Genomic DNA, 18,845 nt, shown 5'->3' with positions numbered 1-18,845 from the left:
GTGACGGGTATTAAGGAGGTATGATGAGCAGTGGGAGTCATATGTAAGTGAAGAAATCACTAAATTCTATTCTTGAAACCAATACTACACCATAAAATTTTGGGGAAAAAAAATTTCATTATTAAAACATTTGTCTTCTGAGAAAAAAAATAATTAAAAATAAACTTAAAAAACCCCTCCCCCTCCTCAATATATGTGTGTGTGTGTGTGTGTGTGTGTATGTATATACACATATATATGTATATATGTGTGTGTGTGTGTGTGTGTATGTATGTATGTATTTATCAGTAAGTACATCTTCTCTTGGTTCCGTGTCTCTAGAGAGCCTTAACTGAGAATGTTTCTAAAAGATAAGAGCAACTAAGGCATATTAGTATAATGATAAGAATTATCTAATAAAAGGGGGGAACTGAAGCCAGTAGAGAGAAAAGAGCAAAGTTCTTGAGGGAGAGAACAGGGCTCAGATCTACTGAACAAAGGCAAGGACTGACCTTAGAAGTAACTGTAGTAAGAGAAAAAGTAGAGAATATTGGTATAGCTGCACCTAGATTAGTAGGTTTAATCCTTGAAGAATTCTCTGTTGACTCTATTAAGCAATTAAAATAATCAGCTAAAAAAATCAGTGAAAAAAAGATAATAGGAGATATTACAGGTCTGAGGAGAAGGTATGAAATAATCCTGTAAGAAAGTAGGAATAATATGGAGTAGAATGCTGTAATGGGATTTCTAGGCAACATTAAAGGTCCACTTGTGAGAAAAATCTAAAGCCTAGCCATTACAAGTATATGTTTTTCTTCAGCCACTTTCAAGCGCTCTGGTACAGGTACGAAGCAGGTGGTAATATAGGGTTTTCAAAGGAGGCATGATGGAAACAGAGGCAAGGATGTTGAGGATATGAAGACAGACAGGATTATAATAAATCTAGTTGAAAATGATCTATGCTAGGAAAACTGAGGAAATGAGGAAATGAGGAAATGGTGTGAAGAACACTAAAAATATGGCATCAAAGGATCTGAAGTCCCAATGAAAGATAAACAATACTTGAATTGGGAACACAGAGGAAAAACACTGAAACAAAAAGAAGTGGTTATTGGCAAATGGGATGGTTGAAATTAAGATTGTAGACATCGACTCTTTCAATCAATATCCAACAATTTATATTTATGTGTTCCTAAACATAAAAACAAAATCTAAAAAACTGCATTTATATTTAATGATCTATTTCTGAAATACACTTTAAAAAAAATTTTTTTTAATGTTTATTTATTTTTGAGACAGGGAGAGACAGAGCATGAACAGGGGAGGGTCAGAGAGAGGGAGACACAGAATCTGAAACAGGCTCCAGGCTCTGAGCTGTCAGGACAGAGCCTGACGCAGGGCTCGAACTCACGGACCGCAAGATTATGACCTGAGCCAAAGTCGGCCGCTTAACCAACTGAGCCACCCAGACACCCCTGAAATACACTTTTGAAAACTAATACTGTATACCAAAGAAATATGTTTGATAATGGGACAAACTATATTTTTAAAAGAGGGATGATTATATTCCTTTAGTTTTAAAAAGCTTATTTTAACAAACAAAAAAGCTTACAAAAAGCTTCCACTTTACAAATGACAGTTCGTTTTTAATTTTTCATTTAATTTTATTTTTAAGTAAACTCTATGCCAAACATGGGCCTCAAACTCATGACCCTGAGATTAAGAGTTGCATGCTCTACTGACTAAACCAGCCAGGCACCCCCATAAGATAGAGATTTAACCATTCCCTTTATCTCTTAAAACCCAACCAAAATAATAAGGAGAAAACAAATTTCACCTTCAATAAATTAAGAAAAATACTGGTAAACCCAAACCATAATATATGTATATATGTGTACATGGAAAGCAGGAAAGTAAGCAGAGAGCATACAAATCACACCAAGTGGTCAAAAAAGGAAATACAACTAGGTATATCTAAAAGAAGATAAAAAAGAAAAAAACAAACAAACAAACAAACATTTCATTCTGCAGAATCCAGAAGCATTCAGGAATTAGTAATACCAGGTTCCATAGAAGAAGGAGGGAAGTAAGGTCTAAAGTCAAAGTTTATAAAATAAGTAATTAAATCCCTAAGGCTCTACTCCAACAACCTAGGGCAGTCAAGCAATTTTTCCCCCACACACCCATCTTGAAAGTCCAGAAAGTTTATTCTCTCAACAAAATTAGCGAGAGATTTGGAATCATCAAACAAATCAGAGGGATATAAGTGAAGTCCAGATTGCCCTGGATGCTGCTTCACCCTGCCAAACTCCCAAATGGTAGACAGCAACTAAACTTAAGTAGATTGAAAGATCCTCCTGCAAAGAAGCTGAACTTTCCCAGGGAAAATAATGATCAACAGTTTAGGGTCTACAATGAAAATGCCAGGTGACCACATAACCATCCTACAGTGATGCTCACCAAAGAAGACAAAGCCACTGCCTTACCCTGTCAAATACAACACATTCACAGAGACATACACAGCCCCTCTGTTAACTGCCTTTGTAGTGCCACATTCTAAGCAACAGAATACCAAGAAATAGCTATTTGAGGAAAGGTTCCAACATGAAAGAGAGTGATTGGAGCAGAGATTCAGAAGAAAAGAGTACGGAGCAGAAAAAACTTCAGAGTAATAATAATGAACAGTATCAAAGATATAAGAGAAGATATTACATCCATGAACTAATACTTAAAAAATAAACCTGGAGAAAGAACTCTTAGGAAACTTATATGATGGTCAAAATTAAGTTCAATAAATTTGAGGAAGTATAAGAAAAATGTAAAAAAACACTAAGAAATGTTAAATGGAAGAGAAATAATAAGACACTGAGGATTGATTAAAGAGATTAATATCCAAGCAATAGGTATTCAAAAAAGAGTACCAAGAATAATGAAAGGGAAAAAATAAATACACATCAGAGTGTATCACCATGCTATTTCAGAACACCAGGAATAAAGAGAAAAATCTAAAAGCTTCCAAAGAAACAGGATCAGAATCAGAAGCTGAAACAGCACTGGACTTCTGACTTGTTAAGAAATGATAATCAGCAACAATGGAAGCTAGAGGAAAAATTCTGAAGATAATTTTCAATGATGAATTCTATATTGGGTCAGAGAATTAAACATGAGTATATAATATACTTTTCAGGCATGTAAAATCTCAAATATATACTTCCCCAATACCTCTTTTCAAAGCTATCAAAAAATAAGCTAACCAAAAAGAAGAGAATAAATTAAGAAAGAAAGCAAAAGATGACAGGGAAAGATGGAAAAGTGGTCTCAGTATGCTGGGTAGCCAGTCTTGACCGCTGGTGAAGTTAACAGGTCACTCTCTTTTCCAAAAATAGGTCACCATCTTTTCCAAAAAATTCAAATAATAGCAGAAAAGTTAAGAAACTTAAAGGACATCAAGATTTTAGAAAATGAGACTGCCTTATCATACATGATTATAAAAATTAAAAGCACAGAAAATACATGCTATAAAATTGATACTATTATTTGCTTAAAAATGAAACAAAAAACCCTCAAAACTATGCTTATGAGGAAAAAAACTAAAGGAAATACAAACATATTCTGGGCACAATGATAAGTAGAACTATGGGTAATTTTTATTTTTGTACTTTTTTCCTTTTCTGAATATATCACTATAGTAATTTTATATGCACAGAAAACATTTAAATGTACAATATGGAATTGTTAATGAAATATATACAAAAAATTTTCTCAATTTCTCTGCCCTCTTTAGAACTAAGCCAAGCAAGCTCTGTCATTCCGTTGTAGTTATAGTATCAATTTTACTGGGTGACTTTTATATGTTAAACATTTAACACGAATTCATTTAAGCCTTTCATTCCTACAAGATGGGACTATTAGTATTAACAGTATACAGATGAGGAAAGTGAGGCACAGAAGTGATTTGTCTAAGGTCACCAAGCTAATAGATAATGATAAGCAATGTTTGTAAAGTGATTTTAAAACCATGATTTCTTTATAAAAGCTAGCCCCCAAAAGAAAGCTAATTTTCATATCTGATGAAAAAGATAAACCTAAGAAAATGATAGTTAACTAGAAAACTTAACACATTACTATAGATACCTATATTTACATATTTGAAGTAAATATTTACATCACTGAATTTTTAAAGTTTACTGTATTTTACAGATACAGCTAGAGATATAGTGGCATTCACAAATTTGGTCAATTATTGAGAACACTTAAGGTCTATTCACAAACTCTGGAAAACTGGGAACTGTTATCTTTAGGGCAGAGGTTAATAAAAACAAACAAAGGTTATGAAGTAAAAAAACAAAACAAAAAATACAATGGTAAAAGTACAAAGCAATGAGAAAGTAAGACTTTAGAAGAATAAAAAAATGAACATAAGAAAGAATGAAGAGATTATTTATACTCTATAGTCTGCTTTTTGATGATGTCAGACCTAAAATTGTCAAGCCCTAACCATAGAAACCAAAAATATTGTCTAGTTAAGAATTCCAAAACACTTAACTGAATGTAATAAAGAGAATTTGTGACAAAATTAAAAGATAAAATAAAATAAAAGACGAGACAAAAAATAAAAATGCATGCTATTAGTTTTGTTTTTATTATTTTTTTAATTATTTTTTTCTTAACAGGAGTTTTTGAAAGATCTAATTTCTGATTTCCTCATTGGCAATGTCTTTTATTACTAAGAGTAGGTGCTCAATATGTTCTGAATAAAAACATGAATGAAGTAAAACACTGCCAACACTATTAGCTCTTCTTGTCATTACAGAATAATAGGAACAGCTTATTAAATGTCAGGCACTGGTCTGTGCTCTCCTAATTTCTTTCTTTTAATCTTTTTTATTTATTTTGAGAGAGAGCAAGTGTGCCTGAGCAGGAGAGGGGCAGAGAGAATTCCAAACGGCTCGATGCTCAGCATAGAGCATGACAGGGGCTCAATTCCACAAACCATGAGATCATGACCTGAGCTGAAAAGAGTCAGATGCTTAACCAACTAAGTCACCTAGGCCCCCGCCTCTCCTAATTTCTCTTAATGAGATCACTATTATGATATTCCTCACTTTGCACGTGAAGAAAGGCCAGGAAAGTTAAAGATTTGTCCAAGTTACCAAACCAGTAAAAGGCAGTGAGGGATGTGGATCCAGACAGTCTGGTGCAGAACCCATTCTATGAACCACTATATTATATGGTTTCAGCAACTGAAAGCGAAAGAAAAGATGCCAATTTACTGATGCAAAGTGATTTTCAATCTATGGCTGGAGAGCAAAGCAATTTCATATATCGTATATTTCTTCAGAGTAGAAGTCCAGAGACTGTGACTTCGTAAGAAATGATAATCAGCAATGAATCATACGTCAATATAAAATTAACTATATGTAAACATAATAATGTTAAACAATAAGGTATAAAGAAATGTTTATTCCCCCAAGGGTCTGAGAGTGACCTATTAACTTCACCAGTGGTCAAGTCTGGCTACCCAGCATACTGAGACCACCTGACTCTCATATGATGATCTTAACCACATTTTCTAATTTTCCCAGAATTCATCTCAGAAAAAAGTAGAATAAATCACCATGCTATTATTAATATAATTTTGTGTTCTTAATCCTCTTTGTCCAAATTAGCATTTTCACCTTAGTAGTGAGTGGTAGCCAATATTAATCTACTTGTAATATAAAAGAAAATCATATAGGTGAGAAAACAGAAAAAAAAATAACGTTACATCAACATTACTTATCCTACAAATTACCACCTAACAAAAATTAGAAATAAACACTTTATAAAGTATTGGCATACATTTTTAAAGCAAATGTCTAAAAATAATGTAACTATAGATCTGAAAAACAGACTCTTTGAGAGTAGAATTATCTTCATAACACCAAACAACAAAGCTATTTTTTTTTTTTGACCTTCGAGGAAAAAAGACAGATTATTACCTCATGAAAATTTCATCAAATTGAGGAATAATTAAATGTGCCCAGTCTCAGATTCTAAATCCACCAAAATAAGGACAAAATGTTATTTAAATTACATCCACAAGCTATGTTCCAATATGCGCAACTGAGGAAGCTATTTAGAACAGAAATAAGGGCACTTAATTCTAAAGATTAATAGTTAATGAAAACTGTACTGCAACCTGAAGTACTACCTCAAACAAACTGGAGAGCATGTTTTAAAATTCCAATTAAGAGAACAGAAAAAATAATAAGGAAAATAGAAAATGTAATAGCTAACAGTCTGTTCAAATTTAACAGCAAAAAGAATTTCAATAAAGAGGAAACATAGTTTACCTCCAATGGAAAAACGAGACTACTGTAACTGTAGAATAAACAGACCTAAAGAACTACAGAATGATGAAAATTTTTAATAAAAATATGGTAAAAAGTATACAATTAAATGCAATGCATAAACACTGACAATACGGGACACATTATTTAACTGAATAAGAAAATGAGTTATCTGGAAAACCAATTAAAAGTGCTACTGATAAGATCATTCTGATGACTTATCAAGCTCTGCAACTCATCACATCTGTACCCTACAGAACAACTAACCTGATTGTCTCTCTTCTCAGCTAAGATATAAGCAATGTCAAGGAGCATTTTATTCCAAAGCCGATAATCATATCTGGCCATAACTGCCTTGTAACTGTCCATGCACATAGTCTTTGAAGCAGAGGATTAAATGTTCCTGCCCATTTTATCTAGTCCCCAAGACTCGTCCTGCAAAGTGAATAAAAATGATTATCTTTTAATCTGCCCCTTGCATACATACCATAAAAAAGAGAGAGAGAGAGAGAGAGAGAGAGAGAGAGAGAGAGAGAGAGAGAGAGGAGGGCAAAGATGAGAAAAAAAAATTCTTGAAAATATGGATAATTATTATCTAGTCTGGAATTAAGTCCTCAGTAAGATCTCTGTGCTTTGTTGAAGGGTGGGTGATTGATATGTCCCACATTTTATGAAACTGGGCCTTGGGAGATACGATCATTAATTAGTCATATAGTAATATTTTGAAGTAAATTTGAAAATGACTTGAAAATTAAGTTTCTACTTTTGAAAAATCAGTAGAAATATGTTGATCTCCTTCCATTTTTCTTATATTTTTAAAAATAATTTCAAATTGAAATAGGCTAGATCATGATATACAAAGAGCTTAGGTAAAAACAAAATGGTATTTATCAAGCAGTTTCAAAAGCTATCATGATCACGAGTAAACTGTGGGAAAAGACAGAAAGGCACTGGAAGGAGGAGGAAGCTACTCAACTCAAAAGGAACAGAAGAGCCATAATTAAAATATATTTAAGAATATTTAAAATTAACACATATATAGGTCATGAAAAGGATAAAAATAGGGAAAACAATACAATAATAAAAGTCACTAAAAACAGGCCAATGGAAAGGAGGTGGAATGGACCATTATGAAGTCAGTAAAAGAATGTAATACTTTGTTTACACTGTAGTGGAGAACAAATGCAAATGAAAATTAAGTGCATTTTTCAGGAAACTGAGACATTTTAAAAGTCAAAATATTCTATATTATTCTCTTATGTTCTTAAATACAGTATGTGGCATATATTTAATCTTTTATACAGAATACACACAGGTTTCTGGATTAAAGAGAAGTACCTTGCCCCTACAGAAAAGCTCCAGGTTATTCTCTCTCTCAATATCTGTAAGCAAAATCTTTTGTTTTCTTTTTAGTATAAATTATTACTTCATAGTTCTATTAGCAGGACAGCATTTAACATTTGCCCTCCATTGGGCATTCCTTCATTCCTCCATTGTTGGTTCTCCTTTCTCTCCTGGTCTTATGAGATGAAAATATAAACTTTTTATGAGAGCAACTTGGACTATTTAGAAGCAATTTCTATTTTATGTTTAGTTCCATTTATTTCAAACTGCTGCATTTACCATGCATCTGACAACCAGCTAAATGGGCATTACTGCACAGGAGAAAGTAAGATGAAAACTAAATAGAACATATAAAGAAAAAAAGAGCAAACTAAAATGCAGAAGATAGCAAAAGTCATGAAATTAGAAAGGAAAATGTATAGCATCAGATAATTTAAAAATAATAGTGTATTTACAGTATCTTTAAAGGATCTTGGGTATAAGATCTCTTTTTCTTCCTAATAATGAGGAAGAAAATACTCTCAAAACACAGAATTTAAGGTATCTGATGTGTGTCCTGTACAGAAATTTTTTTCAGCAATATAACTGTATTTTTATTTTACTTTTTTAAAAAAAATTGGGTAGATATTCCTCTTTTCCTAATAATAAGAAAAATATTACTCTCAAAAGCAAATATAGTAAAACCTTGGTTTGCAAGCATAATTCATTCCAGAAACATGCTTGTAATCCAAAGCACTTGTATATCAAAGCAAATTTCAAGAACCACTGGCTCGGTCGTGATCATGTGACATTCGGGGTCACATACTGATGCCGTATTGCAAGACACTGTATTGCAAGACACCGTTCATTTATCAAGTTAAAATGTATTAGAAATGTTTGCTTGTCTCAGGGAACACTCACAAACAAGTTACTTGCAATCCAAGGTTTTACTAAACTGTTTCATGTTTCATACAGACATGTAACTAAAAGAATAATGGACACTAATATGGATTAATCACATTAAAATAAGAAAAAAAGAGAGAAATGAAAAAAGAGAAATGGACAAAAGTATGGATGACCCAAGGTAATATACAGCTTTAGGCAACTGATTAAGCCAGAATATGACAAAATTTTAAACCAGGGGTTTGCAATGTGTATTCCCCAAAGTATTATCATCAGTATAACCTAAAGTTAAACTCTGGGGGTAAGTCCATGCAACCTGTTTTAATAAGCTCCACAGATGATTCTGATGCATGCAAAAGTTTGAGAACCAATGTTTCAAACATATTTGATAAATGAGAAATACAATGTAAATGCAAGATGAAATGTAATTAACAAAATTAAATTTGGCGTTTCTTATGATAATGTGTAAGATGAATATAAAGTCACTGCTACTAAAAAGGATGTAATCTGGGAGTATTTACACATAGGTGCATGTACACACACACGTGTGTATACTCGACATCACAGATCAAAAAGAACAGTCATTTTAGGTAAGCAGAGTTAAAGTAGTTGAGGGAAAATAGAACAATTGCTAAATTAATAAAATTGCCTTGTTATGGAAAGAAACAAGGAAAAAATGAATATACTTAGCTGAGAACTCTCTAGATAATTCTAAAATGAAAATAAAAGTGAAAACTAACCTGTCAATTCCTCAGATTATCTATAGCTGACCTAAATGAACTGACTGCAGAGACATTACAGTTAGATACAATCAAGTTATTACAGCAGGAGAAGAATGCTGGCTGTGCAGTGATTGCAATTAGATGGAATTGTGTCAAATATAAAAACAAAAATTTATACACTTAGGTATAATAATGAGCAATAAAGCAATGTAATTAAAAAAAAAGACTGAATCTCAAACTTCAACTACTAATTTTGGGGTTTATCAAAGAATATGGCCTAATGAACTCCTAAAATATCCTGAATTATGAAATAATGATATATGAAAGTAATTAAATGTTGAGAGAGAAATTTGCTGAAATTTGCCAGAAATTTTCCATTTTCATTCTCAAGGCAATCAAATGCCAGTTATCAAAATCAGCATATATCTTACCTAAACAGATAACATAAGCCATTCAGATGAATTTGGGGGAGGGGAGAGATGGTATTTTTCAGGAGCACAGCAATTAATTTAAATACTTAATCTAAATAAATTTTAACTGGAATAGAACATTTAACAAATCTAATTGAAAAAGAAATAAAATGTGGTTACTTACCAGCAAGGGTACTTGTATGCCTAAAAGCTCTGACCTGGGAGTCTGACAAACCAGTCAAAAGGGAAATTACTGTGTCCATCATATACTCATCATAAATTATGCTATACTGACACTGTCGAATCAGGACTCCAATAAATTCACAAAAGTTTGAACGAAATTTTTTCCATTGAGGTCCAGGCATGGTAAGGGGATAATCACCACTGTCCTAAAAAGGATAAAAAGGACATTATTAAATTTGACGTATGATATCAATTTGATCAAAGTTTTTTTTCCCATGTATAAACCAACATTTTTTTCTCAAAAGTAGATGTGGACAGAAATTGAAGGTACACTGAAGACTTTATATTTATTGTTTGTTTTGATCTCCCACAACTAAATAATTCATAAAGTATTCAAAATTGTTACTGAGAACCAGAATTTAATTCATTATTCTAAGCCAACATTAAAAAAAAAAGTGATTCCAATTTGTATCCTAGTTGAGATAATTTGAAGTAGGAAACAAAAAATATTAAAGAAGTTTAGACTAGAAAGGATATCTGCTACTGAATTCAGGTCAAACGAATCATGATTCCTGTAGCATATAGCATCTTTCAGTTATTTTAAATAGAATTTTTAAGAATTGAGAGATTCAAAAGTATAAGCATTTCATTAAGAAGTTCAAACCTAATTTTTCATATCCGAAACTGCAACCTTATCTCTTCCAGTTTTACAATATACGGGTTCTATAACTCTATTTTACAGAGCAGATTTATCAACTTTTCAAAGAATAAAAATCTAATATGGGCTCTTGATATTACCAGATTGTGTCATCTTGTTTAAAACATGAAATTGACAATGAACCCAATTAGAGGTTTCCTACTCTAGCCTAAAACATTTTGGTAGAGAAATGTAAATTCACAAGGCAAAGAATGAGAAATTCTGTGAACATGGTGCCTGAATATTCTCAATTTATAGCTATATGGTTTTTTCTAGGCCAAACTCTGCTAGAAAATTAGTTATGAGTGAAGTTATTAGCTGCATATATTTAATATTTTCTTTTTTAAATTTAAATACTTCTTTAGAAAGTTTTTTTCATGTTTATTTTGAGAGAGACAGACAGACACAGCATGAGCAGGGGAGGGGCAGAGAGGGGAGAGAGAATCCCAAGCAGGCTCCATACTGTCAGCAAGCAAAGAGCCCAACACAGGGCTCAAACCTATGAATTGTGAGATCATGACCGGAGTTAAAATCAAGAGTTACTCAACTGACTGAACCATCCAGGTGCTCCAAATACTTTTTTTTTTAAGTTTATTTACTTATTTTGAGAGGGACAGAGATAGCGTGAATGAGGAAGGGGTAGAGAGAGGGAGGGAGGGAGGGAGAATCCCAAGCAGGCTCCCTGCTGCTAGCACAGAGCCTGACATAGGGCTCAAACTCACCAACCATGAGATCATGACCTGAGCTGAAATCAAGAGTCAGATGCTCAACGGACTGAGCCACCCAGAGACCTCTAATATTTTCTACCTTAATTAAACAATTCAGCTAATGAATCGAAGGAAAGAACAGTCCTACTAATGATAGGAGATTCGTTAGTGGTCTGGAAAATAATGTGCAAGAAATATCTGAGGAAAAAACATGTATTTGGTTAGGTGGGGCTTCTGGAAAAGCCTTTAACATGACCAGACTAGGTAAGTATGACATCTTCAGTCCTTTGTCCCTTCCCCTCTCAGTGATCTAAAACTCATGTGTAATGCTGGATGTTCAACAGTGGTTTTGCAACCATCAAGGGGACAAGCATGGAGATAAAAATGACAGAAGGAGACGGAAAAACTCTAGGTCTCTGCACTGCTGAGAGGCAGTACAATAATGTTTTACCTACTCCCAGATTTATTTTGCATAAGACAAATTACTCCTGTGAATTCAAGCCATTGTTGGTCAAATTTTCTACTACTTACAGGCATCAATCCTACTGTTATGGTAGAATTATAAATAGTGGGGAAAGATGAATTTTTCAGTGAGTGATTTTGGTGCATTTGGCTTTTCATTACAAAGAAAATTAGACAGATATTGCACCTTACACCAAAATTAATTCCTAAATGAATCAAAACACCTAAAACCAGTAAAAAAGAAAAAAAAGGAAAAAAGAAAAGAAAAATAAATGGCAGACAACATGGGAGAATATTCTCAGGGTGAGGAAGTCTTTTACTAAACACAATACAAAAATTAGAAGTCATAAAAGACCAATAGGTTCAACCACATAGCATTAATTTTTGTATTAAAAAAAAAACCATTAAAAGCAAATCCAAAAGCATAACAATAGGGTTTGGCTTTCACTTAGAATGTGGAAATCTACCAACAATGAGAATAAGCTGAATCAACAACAACAACAAAAGTTTTCTTGAGCCCATCTTGAAGTAATTATCATTCCAAAGAATAAGCCCCTCCAAGAAGAGATCAAACAAACAAGCTCTATCATGTATGGCACAGCCTAAGAAGAAAAGGTGGTCTCCACAAAAATGAGTAAGAAGATATGAGCCTAAAATTTTAAGGAACTATCAAAGATGAAGTGTGAGCTAGTTTGTCACAGTGGTACAACAAGGAGTTTACACTCACTCAAAAGCTCTTTTCCATAGGTCTCAAGTGGGTACTTAAAAACAAATTCTGAGACAGAGCAGAACAGAGAGCACCTCTCTTGGTGCAGACTTGCAGGTGATGATCTTCAATTGCTGTGGGAAAGGTAAGAAGCCTAGCTCACATCTCCAGGCTTTTCGTCCCCTGCAAACTAAAAGACAATCTGATGGAGGTGAGTCCGCAAACTGAATCACCACCATAGCCAGGCAAAGAATCACTGCAGCTAGGAGAAGGTAAAAGAAGAAATCTTCCATCTGGGGGAGAGAATAAGACAAAACACTGGCCTGGACCCTGAATCCTAATACCAATATCAAACCAGAGGTTTGATAGCATTGGGAAGGGGACAGGAAACCACCTGAGGCCTGTCACAGAAATAATGGCCAGGAAAGTTGAGAGGGTCCCTCAAGGGCTCCAGGCACAAAAGGCATGATTAAGACTCAGCACTAGGGGCACCTGGGTGGCTCAGTCAGTTAAGCGTCCAACTTTGGCTCAGGTCATGACCTCATGGTTTGTGAGTTTGAGCCCTCCCTGCATCAGGCTGTGTGCTGACAGCTTGGAGCCTGGAGCCTGCTTCAGATTCTGTATCTCCTTCTCTCTCTGCTCCTCCCCCACTCATGCTCTATCTCTCTCAAAAATAAATAAACATAAAAAAAAAAAAAAAAAGACTTAGCACTAGGACAATAGAGTCCCCATGCCCTCATTATAATAGAAGGCAATAAAGCAACACCAGTCTACCACTAGATGGAGGCGCAAGAGTGTGGGGTAGGAGTGCTCTGTGCCACAAGAGAACAAGAGAGCTGAAAGCTGAGGGTAGAGCATGAATACTGAGAAAACCCCCTTTGGGTATCCTATGAACAAGGCAACAGCAGTTACTGTTAAAATCTGAAAAACAGAGAAATATGAAGATTATGGCACACTAAAGACGGTATCAACAGCAGAACACAAAACTAGCTCAATTCCTAACTAAACTGACAATGTATATTATTATATCCTTTTTAAATTTTTGTATTGTGCAAAAAGTTATTAAAAGGAAAAACATTTTTAAAAAAGAAAGAAAAATCTGTATCTACTTCAAAAGACAGTTTCTTGCTTTACTCTAATACCAGTTATAAATTTCTCTTTGTTAGACACATTTATACATGCCATGTAAAAATAATTGTCTAGGGGCGCCAGGGTGGCTCATTCAGTTGTGCATCAGACACAACTTGATTTCGCCTCAGATCGTGGTCTCATGGTTTGTGGGGTCAAGCCCTGCACTGGGCTCCACGTTGTCAGCACAGAGCCTACTTGGGATTCTCTCTCTCCCTCTCTCTGCCCCTCCCCAACAAACGCACACCCATGCACACACAAATGCTGTCTCTCAAAATAAATAAATAAACTTAAAAAAAAAAAAAAAAAGAACTGTCTAGAATTGAAGGGCAGAGGTATACTGAAAACTAACTTCCTTCACAAGGCAATAATTTCTTTTTTTAGCAAAGCTAAGAAAACAAAATAATAATAGCAAAATAAAGATAATTATCAAGTAGCCTAAATACCTTATCCACTAGTATTTAAATTCTTTGAGTGCAGTTTTACTATGATGCTCTGCACAAGGAAATTATTGAATAAACTAATGAAAAGTAAGCAATATCAAATACGAGACAAGTATAGAAAGGAAGAAAGAAGCTCATGGTGCAAGAGTATCAGGCAGAAATCTGCAAGAAGGGTAATAGAGAGCAAACCAAAAAGGTCCAGTAAGAAAGCAGTTTCTCCAAATACATTTAGATGACTATAAGGGGAGAAATTTCCATGTACAAAACATAACATAGCTAGGATTTATATTGTATGCACTTGTCACATCTGTAATTTTGTATTATCAGTATACTGTGGTAAACACTGGTATATATAAAGATAAGAGAAGTAAGATCTTAAGAAGTTGTCCTAGGTAACAGACATATAGGGTTCTAGTTCTGGGACTGTGAAGTCCACATATTCTTAACTCTACAATGGAGCTTCATCTAGTTTACTATAGGAACCTTGGAGGACATAAGGATTATCTAGTCATTGCTCTTCCAAGGAAGAACATTAGAGTTCTGCTAACAAATGGACACACAAGCAACTAATGGAAAAGTTTATTTTGGAAGTTTTGGGGACAATGATGGGGGAAAGAAGTAAAGGGATACCAACCCTCAGAGATAAGAGCCAGCAACAAAAAGTACAAAATTTAGAGCCCCTGAGATGAGAGCACCAATCTTAAGAGAGGTCCACTGCAAGGTAGAGCTCATTCAGCTAACAGAGTTGGAAGGTTAACTACCTAATCCCTAAACATTTGATATTTGGGAACCCAATCTGGCCACAAACTATAGATAGCTGAAGAGATAAAATACTCTTTTAAGAGTAAATCCAAGAGAAGAGCAGCTGGGTGGCTCAGTGAGCTAAACATCTGACACTGGATCATACCATGATCTCATGGTTCAGGAGTTTGAGCCCCACAATGGGCTCTCTGTCAGCACAGAGCCTACTTCGGATCTCTCTGCCCCTCCCCTGCTCAATCTCTCTCTCAGAAATAAACATTAAAAAAATAAAAATAAGCCAAACAAAAACAAAAAGAATTGTTTAACTCAGCTGATGGACAATGTCACACACACACACACACACACACACACACACACACACACACACACACACAAAATCACCGGTTTTTGGTGAAACTGGCTTTTGGTTACCTAATTTCAACATACTTACCCAAAGACATATTACTATGACTGCTTAAAATGGTGATGTGTAAACACTTACTTGGAGAAAGTATCCATCCACCCAACTGTCCATCTACTCAGGTATTTACTGAGCAATAAATATGCTCCAGGCCCTATGCCAAGTTCTTAACATACAAAGATGAACGCAACAAGATCTTCTCCTAAGACCTTCTACTTTATTTTTTTCCAGCCTTACTGAGATTTAATTGATATATAACACTGTTAAGTTTAAGGTATAAAAGAAGCTGATTTGATACATTTATATACTGCAAAATGATTAACACCATAGCATTAGCATAACACATCCTATCACATTACATTACTCACTTCTTATTTTTTGGTGAGATCATTTAAGATTTCTTAACAACTTTCATGTATATAACATAGTACTATTAACTATAATCACCATGCTGTATATTAGATCCTCAGAACTTATTCAACTTATACACCTGGAAGATTATACTCTTGGCTAACTTCTTCCCATTTCCCCCCATACTCTAAAGAACTTCTACTTTAGTTGAAAAGAAGGACACATAAAAAATAAACAAGTAAATTAAGTACAATGATAGGAACGTTATAAGGGTACACAGTACTACTTAGGAAGGAATGTCAATTCTCTGCAAAGGCAACTGGGCAGGGGAAACAGGGTCAACAGCATTCTAAGCAATAACATTAGCAAGTGCCTATAAAACAAAGCTAAGCTATGACAATGAGATTACAGAACTACTTTAAGTTTGGCAACCAAAGCCAGATTTTGTGGTAGTAATCAAGAGAAAAGATGGGGCCAAGTCACAGGGAGCCCCTTCCTCATATAAAGTCTTCATTAAAGTAAAGCCAAGCTTTATTCTGGAGATAATGGGTGGCCACTGAAAAATTTTGGGCAAATAAGTATCATGAACAGATGTGAGCTTTAAAAAATATTTCTGGTTCCACTGTGGAGAGTAACTGGAAGTAAAGGTGAAGGAAATGGAGCAAGGAGACTGCTGCCAAGAGATCCAAAAATGAAGGAGGCGGGACAGAGAGCGCCTAACTAAGGTAGTAATGATGATGATGGACCAAATAGGAGAGATGTGATATATACTCAAATACTAATAAAATCTACTGAAGTAAATGACTATTGGACAAAAATGACTTATTTCTGGTTTGATTAACTGTTGGGTTTATTCACAACTGGAAACAAAAATGAATTGTTTGCCCCTGACTCCCTGCAGGAAGAATAACTCTTTTGTTTAGGGATGCCTAGTTACTAAGTCCCATAAGAGACCAATACCCTTTAATAAACAACTGATACAGAATATCCTATTTCCAGACTTCAGGACACACTGGTTTCTACATTCAAAATAAATAAAAAATTTCAGAAACAGATCGATGGATATTAAAACCACTGAGTGGCAAGTTGAGTGGCATAAGCGTAACAGAGTACCAATATTTGATAGTTGCAAATGTAAAGCATTTTTACAAAAAGATTCAATGGTGATCACAGTAAACAAGTGACCAATTGTAGCAACCTACCTAAACAACCTGATATTGCATATACTATCTACAGTGACCTAACATGCAGTACACAGCATCATCTATGAAATTTCCTTGCAAAAAAATCTAATGAAGTCATTAGACCTAACTTTCAATTATAAAATACAAGAGATTTAGGAACAAGTTAAATGAAACCATGAGGAAAAAATTAAAGGAACAAAAATGTGGGATACTTTACAAAACAACTACATTGTGGTCAATTAAAAGTTAATGCCATGCAAAGAAAAAAAATGTGAAGGAACTGTTTTATATCTTGGAAAAGTACTGACAACAAAGCAATCAAATGCAACATATAAAACAGTGCACTCTAGCCGCACTGGCTTCTTTGTTGTCTCTAATACCCTAGATATATATATATATATATATATATATATATATATATATATATATATATATATATATTTCTGCCTCAGGGACATTTGTGCATTTGAAATTTTCTCTTCCCCTAGACATACCCATGGTTGCTCGATTATCTCCTTCAAGTCTTTACTTAAGGTCACATTCTTAGGTTTTCCTGACTATCCTATTTAAATTCATTCTTCTACTCCCAATCTCTTCGCCCTTCTCTGCTTTATTTTTCTGCATAGCATTTACTATCATTTGTCATACTATAATATTTTGCCGATGTATTTTATTCACTGGCTGATTCTCTACTCATCCATAGATCTTCACAAACACTTTGTTAAAGGTAATAAATGATCTATCAAAAAGAAAAAGAAAACTTTATAAAATCCAAGATTTTGATTACCTCCAGAAGCACTGGAATGGGAGAATGGAGGAGCACAAAGATATTTGGGTAGTATTAGCAGTATTTCAGTTAGGTTGGGGGTGGCAGATTTATATACTTATATATATATATATTACATATATTCTTTTGGGTATATCAAATGACACATGATTTCTTTAAATGAGTACATTAAAACGTGTTTGAAACTATCCACATTAACATCCTTGAGAATACCATTTCCTGAAATTACTAGGAGAAATTCCAAATTCTGGAGTACCATTATCTAAATTATCACAATGTTACAGTCAGTATTTAAGATGCAAAATCACCTGTGAACTTATATATCACAGTGATTGGATGAGTTTTTCACTTTTGCTTTCCCTCAAAAAGTTAGAATGCGTAAAAACTGTGTGTCAAGGGAACAAAAAAAAAGACCTATTACTTATCCTTGGAAAGATCCAGTGGATTTTTATAAAACAAAATTCTGAGTGGCCTAAATAAAATTGGTTATTAAGTATATTGTTTGAGCTTTTGTTTTTAAGTTAAATAGCCATAAAGATTAATTATTTAGACAGATTATTTTGGCTGACTGCCATAATGCAATTAAAGAGAATATGCTCTTTACTATCAGACCTCTGCTAATTAAACCTAAGATAACTCTTCCAATTCTGGCAAACCTCAGCCTTAAAGTATCAAGAAATTCAACTGGTATATATACACCAATTAAAGAAATAATGCAAAAATACATTTGGAAAGATAAATTCTACAAGTCAATGCTATAAAATTTTTGTTGTAATTTTCAAACCTCTATCTTATCTCTGTAAGTCCAGCATTTATCTAAGATATTGTTTAGTATGCTCAGGAGCACAAAAATGTTTTGGGGATGGCTTATTTATAAGTATTAAATACAATAGGGGCACCTGGCTGGCTCACTCGGTGGAATGTGAGACTCTGAATCTTGCGGTTGTAGGTTCAAGCCCAACAATGGGCATAGAGATTACTTTAAAAAATCAAGTAAAATCTTAAAAAAATATTAGTTACCATAATCTATATTTTCCAGTTTCGTATCTGTTTCCTCCTATACATCCAAACTATGTCTTTCTGATAAGCTCCTTCCTGGTTTTTCTGGTGAACTTCTATTGATCTTTAAAACCTAGTTTTAGGGCTAAGTAACTTGTGATGCTCCCACATCTCGGAAAATTTAATTCACCCTATGGGTTCTCACGGGGTGTTATATTTCTCAACTACTGAATGTGTCAAGGTATTACTGCTATTAGTTTACAATGCTTTCCCCCCATTTAGAACATGAACTCATTTTCTAGAGCTATAACCTTGTTAATCTCTAAATATACAGTTCCTAAGACAAATGTTATGTTCAATGGATGTT

The 18,845-nt window shown here is 34.1% G+C and overlaps 1 protein-coding gene across 3 annotated transcripts in view; it reads right to left on the bottom strand.

Moving 5' to 3' along the window:
- STAG1 (STAG1 cohesin complex component) overlaps positions 1–18,845 on the bottom strand; it is a 401,929-nt gene that overhangs the window by 154,819 nt on the left and 228,265 nt on the right. For 2 of the 3 annotated variants that reach the window (XM_060638731.3, XM_078432318.2), the window contains one exon: positions 9,854–10,058. In XM_060638731.3, coding sequence (XP_060494714.1) covers positions 9,854–10,058 — 205 coding nt within the window. Of the gene's footprint in view, positions 1–6,578; positions 6,692–9,853; positions 10,059–18,845 lie in introns of those variants that run through there. The other variant, XM_060638735.3, reaches the window with a different exon arrangement.

Source organism: Panthera onca, chromosome C2, assembly GCF_046562875.1.
Source record: "Panthera onca isolate mPanOnc1 chromosome C2, mPanOnc1 haplotype 2, whole genome shotgun sequence".
In the NCBI taxonomy this organism is placed as follows: domain Eukaryota; kingdom Metazoa; phylum Chordata; class Mammalia; order Carnivora; family Felidae; genus Panthera; species Panthera onca.
This window is presented reverse-complemented; position numbering and strand designations above follow the sequence as displayed.